At 48.9% G+C, this 19,171-nt stretch overlaps 1 protein-coding gene across 4 annotated transcripts in view; it reads right to left on the reverse strand.

The window, feature by feature from the left end:
* The window catches only part of KIRREL3 (kin of IRRE like 3 (Drosophila)), a 572,756-nt gene extending 562,089 nt beyond the window's left edge, over window positions 1–10,667 (reverse strand). For all 4 annotated transcript variants that reach the window (XM_021063119.1, XM_021063117.1, XM_021063118.1 and 1 more), the window contains exons 1-2: window positions 10,520–10,667; window positions 7,603–8,031 (exon numbers count right to left, since the gene is read on the reverse strand). In XM_021063119.1, coding sequence (XP_020918778.1) covers window positions 7,603–7,657 — 55 coding nt within the window. In that variant the 5' untranslated portion in view covers window positions 7,658–8,031; window positions 10,520–10,667. The remainder of the gene's footprint in view (window positions 1–7,602; window positions 8,032–10,519) is intronic.

The following is a 19,171-nucleotide window of genomic DNA, read 5'->3' on the forward strand; positions in this document are numbered from 1 at the left end:
AGCTGTAGCTGCCAACCTACACCACAGCCACAGCAATGCAGGATCCAAGCTGCATCTTTGCCCTACATGACAGCTCACAGCAACACCAGATGCTTAACCCACTGAGCAAGGCCAAGGACTGAACCTGTGTCCTCATGGATGCTAGTCAGATTTGTTTCCACTGAGCCACGATGGGAACTCCCAATTTTACATTTTTAAAGCCCCAGGTGAAACACAATGCATACCAAGAATAAATAACATGGGATACTTTTTTAGGGGGAGGGGGGCAGTCCATGGAACCCATGGTACAGAGAGAATTACAGACCTATAAGCCACTGAGGATGTTTCTAAAGAAGAGACTTAATGCTGACAGTCCACCCTCAAAATATTAGCATGGTATTCATGGCCATTCCCAAGCTTCCTCTCCTAACCCCCCCACCCCACTCCAGCCCTCACACACATCAGTGCTTCTGAACGTCACATTCTGGCCTGCCTTCTGGCCTGCGCACACACATTCTGAGGTACCGCCTGGGACCCTCTTTCTCTGTGTCACTGGGAAAATTCCAGACATCTTTTATGATCAAGTCACCTCCTCTGAGCAACCTTCTTTTTTTTTTTTTTTTTTTTTTTTTTTACTTTTTAGGGCTGCACCCGAGGCATGTGGAAGTTCCCAGGCTAGGGGTCAAATCAGAGCTGCAGCTGCTGAGCCACGCCATGCACTCCTACACAACCTTTCTTGATGCTTCCAGCCACTCCTAATGCTCTTGGAAGACTCTGCCTGCTAGGAGCCTCCTGTATCACCAGGAGGCCAGGTGTTTGCTCCTTGATGAGCCAGAGAGCTCCCCTGGAGCAGAAACCTGGCCTCAGTCATCTTAACATCAAAAGCTCCTGGCACAGTGCCCACCACAGAAGAGGCCCCCAGGGGGGGCTGGCCAAGTGGCCAAGGGCTGAGCTCTGGTGTCATCCAATGCTGCTTGATTACAAGGAGGGAGTCATAAATGCAGGCCTCTGGGACTCAGGCCCTAGGGAGCCCCTGGGGAAGCGTATGTATGGGCAAAAATATTTGGCTGTCACTGCTGCAATGGGCAGGGTCCGATTTTCCAATTCCTATCTTCTAGGCACATTTAGAAAGAACGTGAACTTGCAGCATTTCCGGTGAACACAGGCCAAGTAAGCAGACCACTTGGATAAACCAGCCTGAGGGCACTCCTCCTTTTACCACTGGCAAAGGCAGGCCAGGGCAGTGGGAGTTTTAGCCATCAGAACATGACCTCAGATGAATCTCCTTCACCTGCCCATGAGGACACCAACACCAGGTACAAGATCAGAGGGGGAGCTCACTTCCATTGGAGTGAAATGGCTGATGTGTTCTAAGATCCGACATCACTACAGTTTAGCAAGAAGTGTGTGTGTGTTTGTGTGTGCATGTGTGTGTTTGGGTGTGTGGAGTTGGGGTCACAGATGGGGGTAGGTTCAGAGTGGGCACGGTAAGGCTTCCAGACAGCCAGGACCCCCCCCCACCCAAAGCATGAGGTATCTACTTTTGGTACCTCCTCGACTGAATTTCCAGCCAGCGGATGGATGAGGGTCTGTCTCCACCCTCCCTGCCCCAGCCAGGGCTGCAACACAATAACCCTGCAAGGAGCAGGTGTCACTCACCGCTGCCCACTCTTTCCATGGCTTTAACTTGTTACCAATGTACCAGGGGAAAGCTGACATTTATTTAATCCACATAGTGGTATTGACTGTGCACTCACGGAAACATTGTATGCCTACGGAAGACATTTGTTTCCAAGCAGCTTATGCTAAATTGCAGTGATATAAAGGAAACACTTATCTAATATTGACATTTACTGACTTCTAGAAGTATACAGCCAGAATACTCATTTTTACCAATGAGAAAGGAGAGAAAGGTGTGGGGGGGGGGGGGGCAGGTGTGAGCTCCGGCTCTGTCAGTGGGTTTGAAGTACAAAGTTAATGAAAGTTAATGTTAAGTGTGCTGGTGGAGAGCCCGATTCTACAGCAACAGGGTGGGTTCTGTTTATGCCTCAAGCTCGCGGAGAGCAGGACAGAGCATTCTCTGCGGGGACGTGACAGAAGCATTCCGACCATCTGCAAGGCATCTCTATTCTGAGTTGATGGGGCTCACCTGACTGGGTAGAGTCTGGCTTTCCCCGGGGAAAAGAAAGTGACACATGATGGCATACAGAGCCGTACTGTCTCCATGCAGGACCTGTGCATTGTTCCCCTAACTGGAAATAAAACCCCACTCTCTTTGGAACCCCGGGTGAAGCTATCTCAACCTGGCACAGGGTGCTAGAGGCTTTGCTCCTCACTCGCTTGTGGAAAGCAGTGATGTGATAAGAAACCCGCAGGCCCAGACACCCCCAGGACAGCAGTCCCAGCTAGATCCGGCACCATGAAGGCTGGGGAGACCCCCACCATGAAGGCTGGGGTGACTCCCAAGAAGGCTGGGGAGACCCCACCATGAAGGCTGGGGTGACTCTCATGAAGGCTGCGGTGTCCACTGACCTTGAGGGAAGACTGGGCTCAATCACTCTGCTATGAGAATCATCATTAAAGTTGGGGTTGCTACAGTGGTGAGAGTCCAAGTGTGGATTCCAGCACATTCCTGGTCTTACTGACCTTGTCCACTGCTGAATTAGAACATCCCTATTCCCAGGGGGGGGCCAGGGCAGGGCGGGAGGAATTCCATGCCCCTCTGCTTCTAGGTTGACCCTGACCGAAAAGGTCTGCACTGGCTTTTCACCTAAAAGTCATCTCAAGGTTGACATCTTAAAAGCCATCTTACATGTATAAGGACTGTAGCTGGAAAATGATGCTGAAGCCTATGTAACGCCCCCGCTCCCGGCACCTCCATGTATATGGAGACCCTAAAATGAAGGCTCCTGGCCCTCCTCCCCAATCCCCCATCACAGGCAATTTTCTTTTCCTCGTTCATGTTTCCAAAACAGTTTATCTTTTTATCTCCTTGGAAGAAAAGTACTCTGCAAATCAAAGGAATCATTAGTATTGTTATTATTTTGCTATTGAAATCTCTTGAATTCACTCGGGATTATTCATGTGCTTTTTTGGGTCTGCAATATAATGCCGCCTAAGTCACCCCCACTGGGCTGAACAAAAAAGAAAAATTGCATCTTCAGGCCTGATGCCCTGCTCCACCCGGTCTCCTGCTGGCCCTGGCTCCTACCAACACAGGCGCCCCAGGCAGAGCTGCTCCTTGGTACCATGCCTAGCTCCCTGCTGCCATGTTCCAAGCCAGATCTTCCTTTGTAACCCCAGAGGGAGGCCCCCATGGGATCCTCTAAGTGCAGGAGGGAGGCACCGACCCCACCCTGCACCCCTCTCCCCCGGGGACCTTTCTCCTCCTCCCTCAATAGGTCTGGCTGGCAACCGAGAGCTCCCTGCTGGGCAGCAGACACTGTGCCCACCCTGTGTCCAACAGACATGTCCCAGTTCCCCTTGCCCAGAAGATCTGTGAAAGAAGGGGCCCCACACCCTTGGCAGCTGTGCATGGACCTTCTGGGACAAAAGAAGCAGAAGCAATTTTTCCTCCTTCAGCCAAGACATGGGAACAGTAGCGGGGAGGCGCGGGTGGTTGTGGGGGGCGAAGCACCACACTCATTACTCGCTCCATCTTTTGTTCTAAGTCATTTCTGGGTGAGGGTAAATGCTTCCCAAGTTGCTGTTCACTCCCAGTTTCCTTTTCTAACTGCCCCTAGGATCCTGCCCATCCTTTTGGCTGCCTCTCATATGTTCAATTGCTTTTCCTCCCCCAAGGGAACTTCATGCACGTTAACCTTCTAGCCCTTTCTCCTGCCTTTCCATGCTTCCAGCCGCCCCTGTGGCTCCCCTCCCCCACCACCTCCCCTCACTCCACTCACACTCTGTTTTACCCTCCCTCTGCGTGATACTCTTCTACTCCCTTGGGGATTCAAGTCACCACACACCTCTGTCCACCCCACTCCCCATGGCCATGTGACAGCCCCTTTTGGTAATTCCTGCCAGTCAGTCAGGAAAGCGAGTGGCTTAGATTCTTCCCAACAGGGAGAGGAAACTCGGGATTAATCCTCAGCTCAACTCGGGGGATGCCACTGACAGGGCAATGCAAGTTTTCAGTCGCCCCAACACATTCAGAGCAGCATGGCGCACGTCAAGCCAGAGAGAGGGCTGGACTCAGCAGAAATGGACCTTTCAGACCCACAAAATTACTAGGTGGGACAGGACACTCTGGGATACCAGGGCAAGATGCTGGCAGTAGGAAAGAGGACACCCTCCCTGGGAGTGGCTGAAGTCAGAGGTGCCATTTGTCCCACGGCACATTCCCTGAATTGTCCCAGAACCCAAGCTCTGACAGGAAGCAGGGCATCACTGCTAGCCTGTCCCTGCCAGGACGCGATCCCTCCAAAGCCCCTTAAAACATGGATGGGCACGTTGGATAAGACAGGTCTTGAAGATGAGGGAGGGCTCTGAAAAAGACCATTGTGGGCAAACTGAAATGATAAAGGGAAAAAAAAATCTAGCAAGTTCTAAGTGTATGGATGACAAGAGAATCGATTCCTTTTCACCCAGGGGCAGAACATGCTTCTTCTCTGCAGGAGGCAAATTGTGCTGTGACATCCTCCCTCTCCGTACAGAGCATGCGGTCCTGACAGCTGAAGGAGGGCAGCCCCAGCACCAGAGAGACCCACGAACTGTGCGCTGGCAGCTCGCTGCTTCCTTGTGGAGAGCCAGGCCCAGGGACATCGGCTGGGGCGGGGACAGAGGGATGACATTTGGCCTTTCCACTGCCACCTTAAGAATGAATATTTAACCTTAATCTCTACAAAAAGCCCAAACTTTAAAAGATTAGGGATACAGCATATCACCAATATGAATTAATTATACCTTAACTTCACTCTCTAAAAGGTTATGAAAAAAAGTACAGGTGAATCAATATTTGACAAATGAGAAAAGAAAGGATGACTGAAATGGCTTTAAGAATTTACCTAAATGTTTTGCTTTCCCAGTCCTCAGAGCGTGGACTGGCACACTCTCTCTGCATGGAAAGCATGAGAATTGTGTTCCCAGCAACTTCGAAAGGGACGCGCAGGCTTCCCAACGTGAGACGCATTGGGTGGCAGATCGATGTGTCACCAGAGGGCCAGAGAAGGCCCTACCGAGAACCCTGGGCATTTGTTTTGTCCCGGTGGAGGGCCACCCCTGGGTCTCTGCACATTTCCTTGGAAAGCATCTCAGGAGGAAGGGCACAAGGAGGTGAGCTCAGACGGGTGGCCCTGTGGGAGTGTCAGGAGCAATCACAGTCAGGGGATGAGAGCAGGTGCCACCTTGAGCCTATGGGTGAGTCCTCTCATGACCTGCTGAAAGTGGGTACGCTCTACCTGATCAACATACGGCCCCAGGCAGACATGGGGAACAGTACACAATTTAAGCATATATGTGTAGAGGGTCAAAAAAAAAGAGAAAAATCCTCTGGGGGATTCACAACACTCAACACCACAACCACAGTCAAATAAAAGCCCATGGATCAAGTCAAAAGATACCCTATCCCACTGAAGTCCATTGACTATTGCCCTCCTTGACCTTTCATTCCCATAGCCAGACATTGTCTGTTGAAGGAACCCACCCTGCGATGTCCAGTGAGAGAGGGCATTCTGATTGGCAACATCCACTTTGATCGCCTTGTCTTTCCTTAGACCTGTTTTGGATGCCCGTGGACTATGCCTCTGCCATCTGGTAGGCTGGGCAGAGCTGGCCGAGCTCAGAACACTCAAGAAAAACAAAGAACTACGAACTGCCCGATGCTGTGGTTTCTTCCCAGTGCCCTCAGGGCTAAGGGGAGAAGACACAGAGCCTTTAACCTTCATAGGTAAATACTGAAAGAGTCATCAGAGATATCAAGAGACAGACAGCTCTGTCCTGAGAAAGGAATAAGCAAGGTAGAAGACGCACTCAGACACCTATAGGCTTCCAGAGACGTCTCAGCTCAAGCTTCTAAGAATACAAATGACGGAGTTAGATGTGCATTCATGCTATGAACTTGGGTGTAGGGGGGAATGGTTGGATCCTCTAGGGGTTCTGCATGTAACTTCCTGAGTGAAAGTGGGCAGCATGCGTGTTGTTGTGTGTGTGTACCCACACGCATCCAAGAAAGGGGGTCATCTCACCAAATGGCAATCGAAGCCAGGTGTTTCTATACTGATGTTCTGAGATAGTTCTTATTCATTCAGCCCGAAAAGTCTGGGGAAGGCAATTTATCTTCCTGCTGCTGTAGGGAGCCCTGGTCAGAGGCACACAACGACAGGAATACATGAGTGTGAGTGTGTGTGTACATTATAATGATATACAAGCAGGGGTACACACAGAGTCAACCCCCCTGCCCTAGGTTTAACCAGGGTGGTCAGTCATAAACAAAGTTTGACAAGGGGAAAACCTGCAGTGACCACAAGTACCTGTGGAAGTGCTGGGGAAGGAGGCGTGGGTTTCTGCTTTCATCTGGCTTCTCCTGATGGGGAGGGAAGAAAGGCAGACCTGCTGTTTGCTTGCAAAGCCAGCCACCCATGGCGGGGCTCTGCTTTCTCGAAAACTTTTACCCTTCATTTCGTCAACAGATGGACGTGCTCTGTTATGGATTTTTTCTGAGAGAGTCCTGTTCCTCTCGGAGCTGTGCTGGCTGGCACAAATGCTGCCTCAGATGGCAGAGACAGCACCGGCATTTCAAAAGAGGGCAAAGGAGCTAGCAGACTGGGCCGACTTACCCCTCAAACTCAATTCCACAGGTGACTCTGGAGGCCACTGGCCAAGCAGGCACCCACTGCCCTTCTCCTGTATTGCTCCCCCACACACACACTCCCACCTGCCCCACTGCCCAGGGGCAGGGAGCCGCAGGTGGCAAAGTTCTTTTTCCGGAAAGTCCACCAGTTTCTCTGCCCCTGCTATGCTGCAGAAAGGAAGCAATCAGCAGCAGGGGCGGAATTTCATTTCGTACCCTGAAATCTAGTGCTTGTGTAGGTCTCTGAATTCAGCCGTATTCAGATTACATTCAATGAAACTCTCTAGAAGCTTTTCCCAACCACTGCAAATCACCCCCTCCAACCATTCGGGTTTTGCAGCCGGCCCCCCTCCCCCTGCACGCGTTCCCTTCCCAATATACCCTTGCAAGCCAGACCTTACTCCAGCTGAAATATCCACCTAAACAAAGCTCTCCTTCCCTACCCTCTCCTTCCTTCTCCAACCTGTGTCTGAAGGAGAAGAGGCGCCCAGAAGTTCAGAGCCGCACAGCCCCATAGATGCTGCCTAATTAACATACAGGGAGCATAAAGAACTCATTTGCATTGGAGAGTTTGAGCTGGATGTTGACAAGTCAGGGGAGAAAGTCACCCTCCCCGCCTGTATCCCTTCCTTCCGAAGGAAAATAAACAGTACCATTTTGTTGCATTTTTCGAAGGCAAAGAGGCAATGCCAGTGCATCTCGGCCGGGCACCGGGAGCCGCATCCATCAGTTCGAGTTTGCGAAGCCTGCCCACATTCCTGCCCGCAGCCTCCCGCGCCCTGACAACCCAGCCGACTTTCTTTGCAACTCCAGCGGCGCATGGGTCCTACCTTGGCTGAAAAGGAAGAAGCAGACGAAGAGCAGGTCGAGCTGGAAAGGTCTCATTCCTCCGCGCGGCGAGGGGAAGCCGGCGGGGCAACTTGGCTTCGCCCTGAGTTTCTCCTGCTCGGCGGCTCGCGGTGCTCAGCCTCCGCCGCGGTCCTCCCGGGTTCGCGCCGACCATGTGTCTGTCCGTCGGTCCCTCCGGGCGGCCTCGGGCTCCTGGCCTCGTGCGGTCAGCAGCCAGCCGAGGCAAGTTGCCTGTTTCTAGCCGCCTCGGGAAGCCGGGATCGTCAGCGACGTGCCCTCTCGGAGCAGATCCATCCTCTGGCGCTCGGCATCCCAGGCACACAGCTTCCTCCGGCGGCTCCTCCCACAGCCAGCGCGCGAGCGAGCCAGGGAGCGAGTGACGAGTGACAGAAGGGCTCCTTTCACTGAAGCTGGGGCGGGGGGAGAGGGAGGGGAAACAGGTCGTAATTAAAGAGGAAACACTCGGAAAAAGGCGATCTATGCAAAACGGAGGGTGGTGGGGAGGAGAAGAGGCTCTGTTCTTTCTTTCCTTCTTTTTTCCCCCCTACACAGGGGGAAAGCCAGCGTTTGTCACCATTGTTGACCAAAAGGTACCTCGAACCGGGAGCGAAGCTGTGACTTTTCCTCCACAGGACATAATGTTTAAAGGAGTGAAGTTAAGGATGGCTATATGCATGTCCCCATATTTAAAATATGTGTGCCCTGCCTTTGCGGGGCGGCGCGGGGGGGGTGCAAAGGGGGGGGAGACTAGAAATTGGGCTGGATGGGGCAAAGGAAGTGGGGGGGTGCATCTTTTCCGTGGAAGGACTTGGCCAATGTGTGCAGTAGGAGTCTCTCTTGGAGTTGAGTAAGAGATAAGCATGCTTTGCATTTTTGAGACTTTCCTGGCAGGGGGGATAGGTAATAAAATGGGAACGCTGGCACCTCGGTTTCCCTTTGTGATACTCCCAGAAAACAAAATGAAGGAACCAGAGGGAAAACAGGTAGATTTGTGACACATGATCATTCATTATTGTTATTCAGATTTATGCATTTCCTACCAAGGATAGGGGAGCAGCCTGGCTTTGCATTTGGAGCCTCTCCTCTAAGCAGCGCTCCATCACTCTGAGAGTATCTTTTCTCCAAGAGGTGCTGTGAATCCTATTGCGAAGGAGAGGCCAAGGTCACAGGCAACTGCCTCCTAAGAACCTTCAGGACTTTTGCCTGTCCTGAAACACACACGGAAATCAAACTCTATTGCCTCCAGGATATCAAAGCAAATTTATCTAGGTCTATTTACTTGATAGACATTTAGATATGCCTGGTATAGACAGGGCATTGGGGGAAATAAAATCTCAGGCACAGATCATACCTTCAGGAACTCATAGTTTCCTGTGGAAGAAGAGTATACACATAAGATACAAACTATAAAGATAGTTACAAAATATCATACAAAAATACATAGCATTATGCAGAAGGAAGGGATGTAATGAGTGAGGAGAGGGAAATGAAAGATACTCTCTGGATTTGTGCCATGCAATTATAAAATCAATCATTACTTTCATCAGTCGCTGGACCTTGGGGAGGTCTTTTGGGAAACCCTCCTTCCACCAGTATTACATATTTGGGGGACCTTGCTAATTACAAGGCACATTCCAACTCCAAGTTTCCATGTGGATCTTAACTTTAAAAAACGCATCCCTTAATATTTATGAACAAGAAAGAGGGAAGTAGGGGCACGTGTGGAAGTGTGTGCTGGTAGCTGCTGACATCTGGTAGTTGACATCAAAGCTCCACAAATTAGTAGGTGTCTGCTCTGTTGACTTTTCTATTCTTAACTTAATAGTTTATTTAACTGCATCCCTTAGAGGCTGTTAAACATATCAAAGGGAAATTTGTAAGCAAGCTTGGGGAAAATGCTGAGCAACAGAAACTAAGAGGACCCCAAAGAGGCACCCCATCACTAAATTGGCAAATAAGGTACAGAGCAAAGTGTCAGCACTGCTTTAGTCCAGGGACTTGCTCTAACAGACAATGCAATGGAACAGAAGAGGCACATCAGAATCACATGCAAAAGATGAATAATAATTCTAAATAGCATCTGCCAAATGATATATCCAGGGTGAAAATATGGTACATATTTTCATATGCTGTAATTTTAGTGGGAGCTTTCTGTTGAATCTGTAAGAGGTGGGAAGAAATCTAAGGTCTGGGAATCATTCCTCAAGTCATCCTTGCCTTGAATAAGACTAATAATATTGGAATGTAGATTGCACCTTACAAAGCAACATTTGATGTTTTAACTGACATTTATCCTTTAAGCTGTTGTTTAATTCTGACTGCTAATTCCTAAGTGGCCTGGAGCCCAGACTTGCTTAATTCCGCCTTTGAGAAAGGAAACATTAGGAACAAGGGTCAGGAGGCCGGGGTCATGACCTGTGCAATTCACCAAAATCAGGTGCACCTCCAGGCGCCTACAAACCACACACACTCACGCTGGGACAGAACAGGGGTGGGGGAAGTTCGAGGTTGGAAGGACCTGGTTGCCCCCTGGTCCTTGGGACTGGCCTCTAGACTCCGGCTCTGGCTCTGGCGAGGGCTCTGGAGCTGGCTCAATCCCACCCCCCACCCCCGCCAGCTGGGCCTCTTCCCTTCTCCACCCCCTCTACCCCCTCCCGCAGCCTCCGGTCTCCGGCAGAAAGGAAAAAAGCTTGGATTAAGTGGTGAGCTGCCTGTCTCTAAAAGGACCGGGAGGCGTTTCAACCCCGAGTGCCGGAAAAACCACGGCAATCTTCGGCAGCCACCACGTGGGGCAGCGAGAACCACAGCGGTACCTGGAGGACCCACAGCCGGCCGGGCTCCGGCGCCAGCCCCGACGGCGGCCCCGCCACCTCCGCCCGGGCTGGTTTTTGGCCTCACCTCCTCCGCGGGCTTGGGTAACCTCCTGGCGCTGTTAGGTGCCTCCGCGCAGTTCGCGGCCGAGGAGGGAGCGGAGGAGGGAGGCGGCGAGGAGCGCACGGCTCCACCTGACGGAGAGGAGTGGAGTCTTAGACCTCCGAGCGCTTCGAGCGCGAGGGGCGGGGGCGGGGGGGGGCCGAGGAGCCCGCCTCCCCCCTCGGGAAACCTCGGCGTCGGGTGCGCGGAGCGAGCGGGTGATGGGGGAGGGGGGGCTCTGGGCTCGGCTCGGGGAGGCGGCGGCCCTAAAAAGACAGCAGAAAACCAGCCACTTGGGAAACTGCCCGAATTCTTGTTCTCGGCACATTCAGGCTTCGGGTCTCCGTTGCGCCCACCGCGAGAGCCGGGGCCCCTCGCCAGCAGGTGGCATCCTCTCTAGCGTTTCTGCACCTGGCGCAGGGCCGGTGGCTTTTGCCTCAGTTCCCAGCCTCCCCTCCAGACCTTCAGTGCCAAGTGCCGTGTCCTTTGAACCAGTCCAGCCCGGCGGGCAGGAGCGGGATCTCGCTCCGGAGAAGGAGGGCTGGATCCGGAGTCAGTTGCTCCCTAGCCAAGAAAATTTCAGAAGGGCAAGTCTCCTCCGGACAGCCCCAAGCCCTGCTCTCTGGGCAGCAAGCGTGTCCCCACTGTTTTCTGGGGTCTGGGACAGAGGGAGTGAGGCAGGAGGTCCCGGGCTCTGGTGCAGGAGTGTCGTGGCACCGCTCTTCAGCGCCCAGGCCGGTGGAGTTCAGACCCTAACTCATCCCTACTTTCCAGTGACTTTCCTCCCGGCTGTTCACCCAATGTCTGTAATATTTATTATTCCCTCGATTTGTGCAAAGGTCGGTTTTGGATATTTACTACAGATGTGTGGAATGAATGTATGAATTCCTGTTCTTGGAAAGTTTGCCCTCTAGTTGGGAAGAAGCATACATAGGCGCATCCGTGGGAAAAAAAAATATGAAACATCTCATTGGCTTTTTAATAAGACAGACATTGCGCCTGAGGTCATCTGTCAAGAATCCTTTCTAGAAGGGTCCTTGTAGGACCACTTGCCTGAGGCCCTACAAGAAGCTGCAGGGCTGAGATGCAGTACAGGGCTACAGCCTTCAGGCCACAGTTTCCACTGTCCTGCCCCCCATCACCACCACCACTCCCCTGCAGGGCTCATGTGCCCCCCTGTATTCCCCACCAAGGTCTGTTACCACGAATGAGAAGGAGAGGCTGTTTTATGAGACAGGCAGTCATCACGAGCAGAGAATTTCCTGTTTAATGCCTCTTGTAATATTTGTTGCACAGATATATTATAAACCACATTTCCTTTTGTTTTTTTCATATATCCTGCCAGTGCGGGTAAAAACCTCCTTGTCCAGGGATTTAAACACATTTTGAACAGGCCCCTCCTGGGAGTTCAGGGTAACTTGACTCTCCGGTCCTGCCTGGATAAGTTAATAAGGGCCGGAAGCTACATATACTTCCAGAGACCAAATGAGCTTCAGAGGCTCTCCCCGGGTGGCAGCCTGTCTGACCTGGGCAGTCACAATCTTCTAGCCTATTTCTTTTTCGGTTACCTGAACCAAATTTCTTGCTCATAACTGTGTAGGTAGATTATAAGACCTTAACCCCTGGACACTGTGGTCAGTCTGTCTGCAGTCCTACAGAAAGGCCCGAGAACCAGGTAATCAGCTTTCAGAAGCAACCTCCAAAGTTCAGGGCCAGTCGGCACCACTGCTCACCCCAGGCCAGGCCTGAGTGAAGGGTCAAGGGAAAGCTGACCTGGGTTCTGTCCTGGGCACTGCTACCTTTTGTAACTGCTTAATGAACCTGGGTGTATCCGGCTACATCTATGAAATGAGGCAGTAGCTCTCTGGGATCCCTCCAATCCTAACATCCTGTTGTCTCTTTTCCAGAAGCCACACCTCTCAGCCTGGAGAGATTTGGAAGTACTTCCCTAGTGACTTGGTGACTTCAGCGTTAGGGTGGATGATTGCCAGTGACTGATCCCCTCCCCCAAGAAAACTAGCCATTCCCCCACCCCCGCCCCGGGATCTGTGTGGACCCCTCTGCTCCTGTTGGTTCCTACTCTTCCCCATACTGTTTCGTGTTTGTCCCACCCTGAGAGCCCTCAGTCTTTCCCAACTTGCTCAACTTGGTATTTCTCGTCTTATTTTACACAAAACCATGTTCCACCCCCAGCCTGCATTCTGGGTTCCAGACCTGCTTTTCTTCAACATACATTCTGTAATGAATTTGGATGCAAGTCTTTTTAGCAAAGACAGGGAATGCTCCGGGGTTCCCCGCTGTGGCTCAGCAGTAATGAAACTGACTAGTAAACATGATACTGGCTTGCTCAGTGGTTGAGGATCCGGCATTGTCATGTGCTATGGTGTAGGTCACAGATGCAGCTCGGATCCCAAGTTGCCATAACTGTGGCTGTGGCAGCAGCTGCAGCTCCAATTCAACCCCTAGCCTGGGAACTTCCATACACTGCAAACTTGGCCCTAAAAAGCCAAAAAAAAAAGGAGAGGGGGGTAATGCAAGGGAATGCTGATGCTAGGATGGCTAATGGTTAACAATTCCCTTGAATGGCCATACGGACCACGGTGCCTTGTATGTTAACTCAGTCCAACAGGAATGAGACTTGACTGTAGATTCTGATTGTGAGTTTTCCTGGATGTCCTGGTGACTCCATGATGGTAAGACGGTGCCTCCCCAGGTCACATAGCATCTAACCCTTACCCTGGTGGGCAGTAGGCCCTCAATACACAATGTGGGATGAATGGCAAAGTTTTACCTAGTGCCCCACATCCCATTTCCTGTTTTCCAAGTCCAATTTAACTTATTCTTTACTCCGTTATTAAACCATTGTCAAACATCTGGCATGTGCCTGCCACTGCTCTGGCTGTATTTTATGGGGATGGGTAATGAATGGAGCCTATATATAGTTTGCAAAATGTGGAACACACTTTAAGATGCACAGCACTAGAGAAATGAAAGATATTTTTATCTCTTCAGCATCATTCTGCACAAGGAGACAATTCTCTGGCAGCACTGTTTAAGAACAATAGACCTGTTTAGCCTTGACACACTCATGCATGCAGGGCACTGGGTATTCAATTCACAAGGGAGCAGCATTATCTCCCTCAGCAAAGGCCTGGAGTGTATAATTTACAGGGAAGAAAAGATATGGGAAACGTTATGAAAGGAGGTGGCAGTGTCCCCAGGCCTTGTCTCATCGCCAGCTGAACACACAGGCCAGGACCTTCATCCATACTCTGGGGATGGCACCGCAGGCAAACCTCTGCATCCCTCTTCCATGTCTGCACGAGTCTTGTGTCATTTTGGAATGTGCCATGTGCTCTTTTTGTGTATATGAATGGGCTAATTATGTGGAAAATATTGGAAGACAAAGTGAAATTCCAATTTATGACTCATTCATGGTATTCAAAGTCTTAAAATTATACTGCGTTTATTCTTTTTCTCCATTATTCTTTCTCATAAGCCCCTTTCCAGACAAACACACACACACACGCACACGCGCGCGCGCGCGCACACACACCACACACACCCCTAGACCTATGATATAAATTAGTAAACTTTTAGAACAGTCCAGGGAGCAGCTGTGTCTTACTTGAATCCTTTTAGATTTTTTTCCCTAGGTAGCAAACTTTACTTTCTCTTTTCTGTTTATTGTGTATACAGTATTTTTCCTTCCTTTCTCTTTTTTTCCATTCCTCTGTCTCTTCCTTTCCTTCTTCTTTCCTTCTCTTCATATTATAGATTGACAGGTGACATAAAAATTGTATATGTAACTCTTCTATTTATCTCTTTTAAAAGTTTTTTAAGTTTACGTATATTCAACCCCCTACACACAAGCATGCCCATGTGTGTGCATGCACACACACACCTTTCTCTATTGACATGCTAGCAATGGGCCTCCGATCCAAAAATTCTGAACTACTCAGTCCTAGACCAGATTTTCATCATCTCTGACTGAACTCAGGGCCTCCTCAACTCATTGCCTGATCTACAGACTAACAAAACCACTCTCCACTGTCTAACCCACTGTTTCATTGCATTTGTCTGAAATTTTGTTCTGTAATATCTTCCCCATGCTTGAAAGTGTGAATGGTCCCCAAGATAGTGCATAAACTTTTTATCATGGTGTATAGGGTGCATCAAACAAACACCTTTTCCATCTTGTCGCCACCCTCCTCCTTCACAGCCCTTCACCTTAGTCCGGTCAGCCTGTCAGATGACTCTTTTTTTTTGTTTGTTTTTTTGATTGCACCGGTGGCATATGGAAGTTCCTGGGCTAGGGATTGAACTCATGCCACAGCAGCAGCCCAAGCTGCTGCATTGACAATAGGGATTGAACTCATGCCACAGCAGCAGTCCCAGCTGCTGCATTGACAATGCTGGATCCTTTACCTGCTGAGCCACCAGGGAACTCCCTGTCAGATCACTCTTTATTGATTAGAGGCAGCAGCCACTTTGATTACTTCCTCTTCTGTGTGCCTTTCCCCTTCACTCATCTCTTTGCCTAATAGACAGGTGCTAACTGCTCAAGAACTAGTTGGACTTTCATCCTATAAAATGTTTGCTTTCTCTGTTCTTCCCTTCAGTCAAAAATGAACAGCTTATTCATTCCAGGTTTCCATGGTTATCATGTAATGATGACTATTGTAGTATAATTATTTATTTACATGTCCTCCTCCCAAACTATATGTGAGCTCTTCAAAGTCAAGGGACATTTTTTTTGGAATTTGCTTTGGCATATTCTGGAGTCTGTTGTTCAATGCTTGGTGTATAGATAGAAATCATTGGCTGGATGGTGTTTAAACAGAAGAAAATTAGACCAAAGGTCTTGCTGTCTCTCCTCATGTCCATCTTGTCTCAAGCTTGAAATTTTCTTTCTTCAGCATGTGATGCCTTGAGACCCAACTAGATATAGAAAATTCTATATCCATCTTCTGGAACTGGAGGCATCTGAAAGGCTGAAGGAAAATACTTCTGACTACGCATTTTAAACCCAACCTGGGTCTCAGGTAAATATGGGGGATGGTGCCATCTGTGTAAATCACAACCTAAGTCTAACTCTTGTATTAAAAGCATAGTTAGAAAGGAATCCTGGTTATTCATTTTGCTTAATGGCGCAGTCCCAAGCCAGTTGAGAAGCTAGCACATAACATAACAATTATATAGATATAGGAGTTCCTGTCACGGGGCAGTGGAAACAAATCCAACTAGGAACCACGAGGTTGTGGGTTCAATTCCTGGCGTCGCTCAGTGGGTTAAGGATCTGGCATTGTCATGAGATGTGGTGTAGGCCACAGACGCAGCTCAGATGCTCGGATCTGATGTTGCTGTAGCTGCTGTAGCTTTGATTTGACCCCTGGCCTGGGAACCTCCACGTGCTGCAAGTGTGGCCCTAAAAACAAACAAAACAAACAAACAAAAAAACCTATATAGATATATGTTCAAAGTCAATGAAGAAAACCAGCATTAATATATCTGAAATTCAGTCCAGTTTGTGTTGTGTTGATGGTTCAGTGCTTTTCCTGTTGTCTGTCTCTTTTCTGTCTTTTTTTTTCTGCTGTCTGAGATTCTGTGTAGGCAGAGATAGAAACTCCTTTTCTTCTACCTTGTTTTTGTTCAGCCCCACCTGATTTTTTTAAAAATCATGTACAAACGGTATTAGATAATAAAATGATTCTCACCGTGGGCTCCTGGGCCAGTGCATCAGCATCTCGTTACAAAGGCAGAATCTCAGGGTTCACCCAGATCTCCTGAAGCAGAGTCTCTGGGGCGTGGCCCAGCTCTCTGTGTTTTGACCACCGTCCACAAGATTCTGTGCATGCTAGTGTTTAAGAACCACTGCTACTAGAACCCCTCCGTACCATCATCCAGCCTCAGCAATGATCAAGCCATAGCCCAGGCTGTTTGACTTATCCTCCATGCTTCCTTCCATCTCACTGGGTTATTTTGAAACAAATTCAGACATGATATCCTTTCATCCATAAGACTTTCGGTTTGCGATAAGAACCATTACTGTGGATGAAAATGACACTTTATAATATACATTTGTTAGCTATCTGGGCCAGACCGTACAACTTAGACAATTTATTCTTTGAATACATTCAATAGCCTTAATAGGGTAGTTTTCAGCCTAAATAAATAAATAAACAACTAAAACCGCTCAATTAGATAAGACACAGAAAGATCCTTTTTTGGATTAAGAATGTAGTACTTGGAAAAGTATAAATTTGGTCATTATAATGGGGAAGAAGAATTAACACTAAAGAAGCAAACTCTGGTTGCGGCCCTTAACAAAATGATACCAACTTCATCTTGAAAGAGGCTGCCTCCTTAGAGTTTGTCAAGTTTTGTGCTACATCCTATTCATAGGCTATGTAGTCTGATTGTTTTCCCAGAATTGTGATAGATTGACAGTTTTTGTCCATGCTCTGTGGCCAGATCTTTCAGGTCCATTTGCATTTGTGTGAAAACTGGCCAGAGTTAAGATACAACCCATAACCATGGTCGCATGTTACTGGAGAAATCCTGGGGAGTATGCCTATGACCTTGCTCTTATCAGCTGAGTGTGCTGGCCCTCCATGGTAAGCGGGCAGTCTCATCACAGGGCTATGTCATGGCCTGATTCCCTTAAGCCCTATTAGACCCCACAGAGTAGTTATTAGATTCTGAGAAACTCAAGAGAATATTTGTTCCCCTCTTCACATGTCTGTGGCAAAAACTGACACTTGCATGGAGCAAGATTTGATAGCAATATCTGCAAAGTGTCAGAAAGGGGAGGGGATCGATACACTTAATTTACTTGGAATAATTCATTGCCTAACCAGAGTTTTCAGCGAGGGCAGACAAACTCCACGCTAAACCAACTCATCCACCTGGATGGAGAGGAGGGCAGTGAATCCATCTTTGGAATGAGATGTAAACCTGTGTTTCTTGCTTTCATTAATGACTCCCTTCACCCCTTTCTTTCTTGAGACAGGCTGTTCACTGAGTCAACCATTTTTCGAAGTGGGTGATGTGCGCTACTGACTGGGTCCCCTTGCGCTTCCACCTGAGCTGATTGTTTGCACTCACTGATATGCAGGTGTGTTGCTTGATATATATATATATATATATATATATTTTTTTTTTTTTTTTTGATGGGGTGTGGTGACGGTGATTTTTCTTTTCTAAACCAATAGGGGATCTGTTTGTCATGGGACTGGGAGTTACCAAATAAGGAAGAATTGCTTACGGCAGCGAGATGAGAACCTTAGCAGTGTGTACTGAGGTTACACAGGCCTTTTGAGCAGCGTCTAGATCTAATTAATGGCTTCTTGATGATCTATCAGCCTCCCATCTTCTTTATCGGGCACCAGGTGCAAAACGATTTGAGGTCGAGGTTGCCACGTGGTAGCAGTGAAAGCCCATGACTTCTGAGTTTTGGGGGGAATCCACTGGAGAGTTCTTCCGTTGTTCAGGTACAGCCATCCCTGGTAAGCAATGCTGGCCCAGTGACATTGCACTGATACAGGACCGAAAGGGGGCAGGAACCAGAGATCCCAGTTGAAGGAGCTGAAGGAGCTTGGGGAGGAGGGATGTAATTATAAGGCGCCTTTAAATAATTATGCTATTACCATCTAATTATGAAGTGCCACTTTCTACTTTAACTACCTGAAATTCAGAGATTGCTCCGCAATGGACTGTCTACTGAGCTTTGGCTGCTCCCTGATGGGAAGAAAAAGTCCACAGTCAGAAAATACTGGGCTCTTGAGGGGGCCAGAGAGGTCCTCAGAGAAATAGCCCGCAAAGGTCAGGAGGTGCATTTCCATTCTCCCCATTTGTCAAATCCACTCACCTTTCTGTGCCTCATTTGAGTTATCTACCAAATGAGAGGAAAAATACTTCTCTCTTCCCCTTGCTTGTCAATAGGCTGGCAAAAAAAAAAAAAAAAAAAAAAAAAAATCAAGCTATAAATCTTTGGGACTTTTTTATTTTCTTTTTTGGCTGCCCCATGGCATATGGCATTCTGGGCCAGGGATCAAGTCTGAGCCACAGTTGTGACCTAGGCCACAGCTGTGGCAACACCAAGTCCTTTAACCCACTGTGCCAGGGATCAAACCTGCATCCTGGCACTGCAGAGATGCTGCGGATCCTGCTGTGGCACAGTGGGAACTCTTGTGACTATTTTTTGTTATTACTATTATCCTTTAAAACAGGAGAAATAAAAAAAAATAAAATAGGAGAAATCAATCAACAAATACTTGTTGATTGCTTATTTTTCTCAAGGCACTATAAAGGGATGCAGAAGATTTAAGACATAGGCCCCAGTCCTCAAGTACCTTCCAATGCAGCTGAAGACTCAGAGCAGACACATGGTTTGATTCAGCCAAACATCAGTTCATTTAGGCAGATGCTCTCATGACAACTGTTTATTGAGCACCGACTTCATGTCAGGCACTCAGTGCAGGCGCTGGCACTGCAGAAACGAAAAAGATCTACCTTCTGTCTTTGAGGAGCCTGTCATGATCTCGCGAGACTTCAGGGACACCAGTATACGCTCCCGAGAGAAGCTGAACATGATGGGGAGATACAGATGCTCCGAAAAAGGAGCGTTTGCTGTGG

This window comes from Sus scrofa, chromosome 9 (assembly GCF_000003025.6).
Source record: "Sus scrofa isolate TJ Tabasco breed Duroc chromosome 9, Sscrofa11.1, whole genome shotgun sequence".
Taxonomy (NCBI): domain Eukaryota; kingdom Metazoa; phylum Chordata; class Mammalia; order Artiodactyla; family Suidae; genus Sus; species Sus scrofa.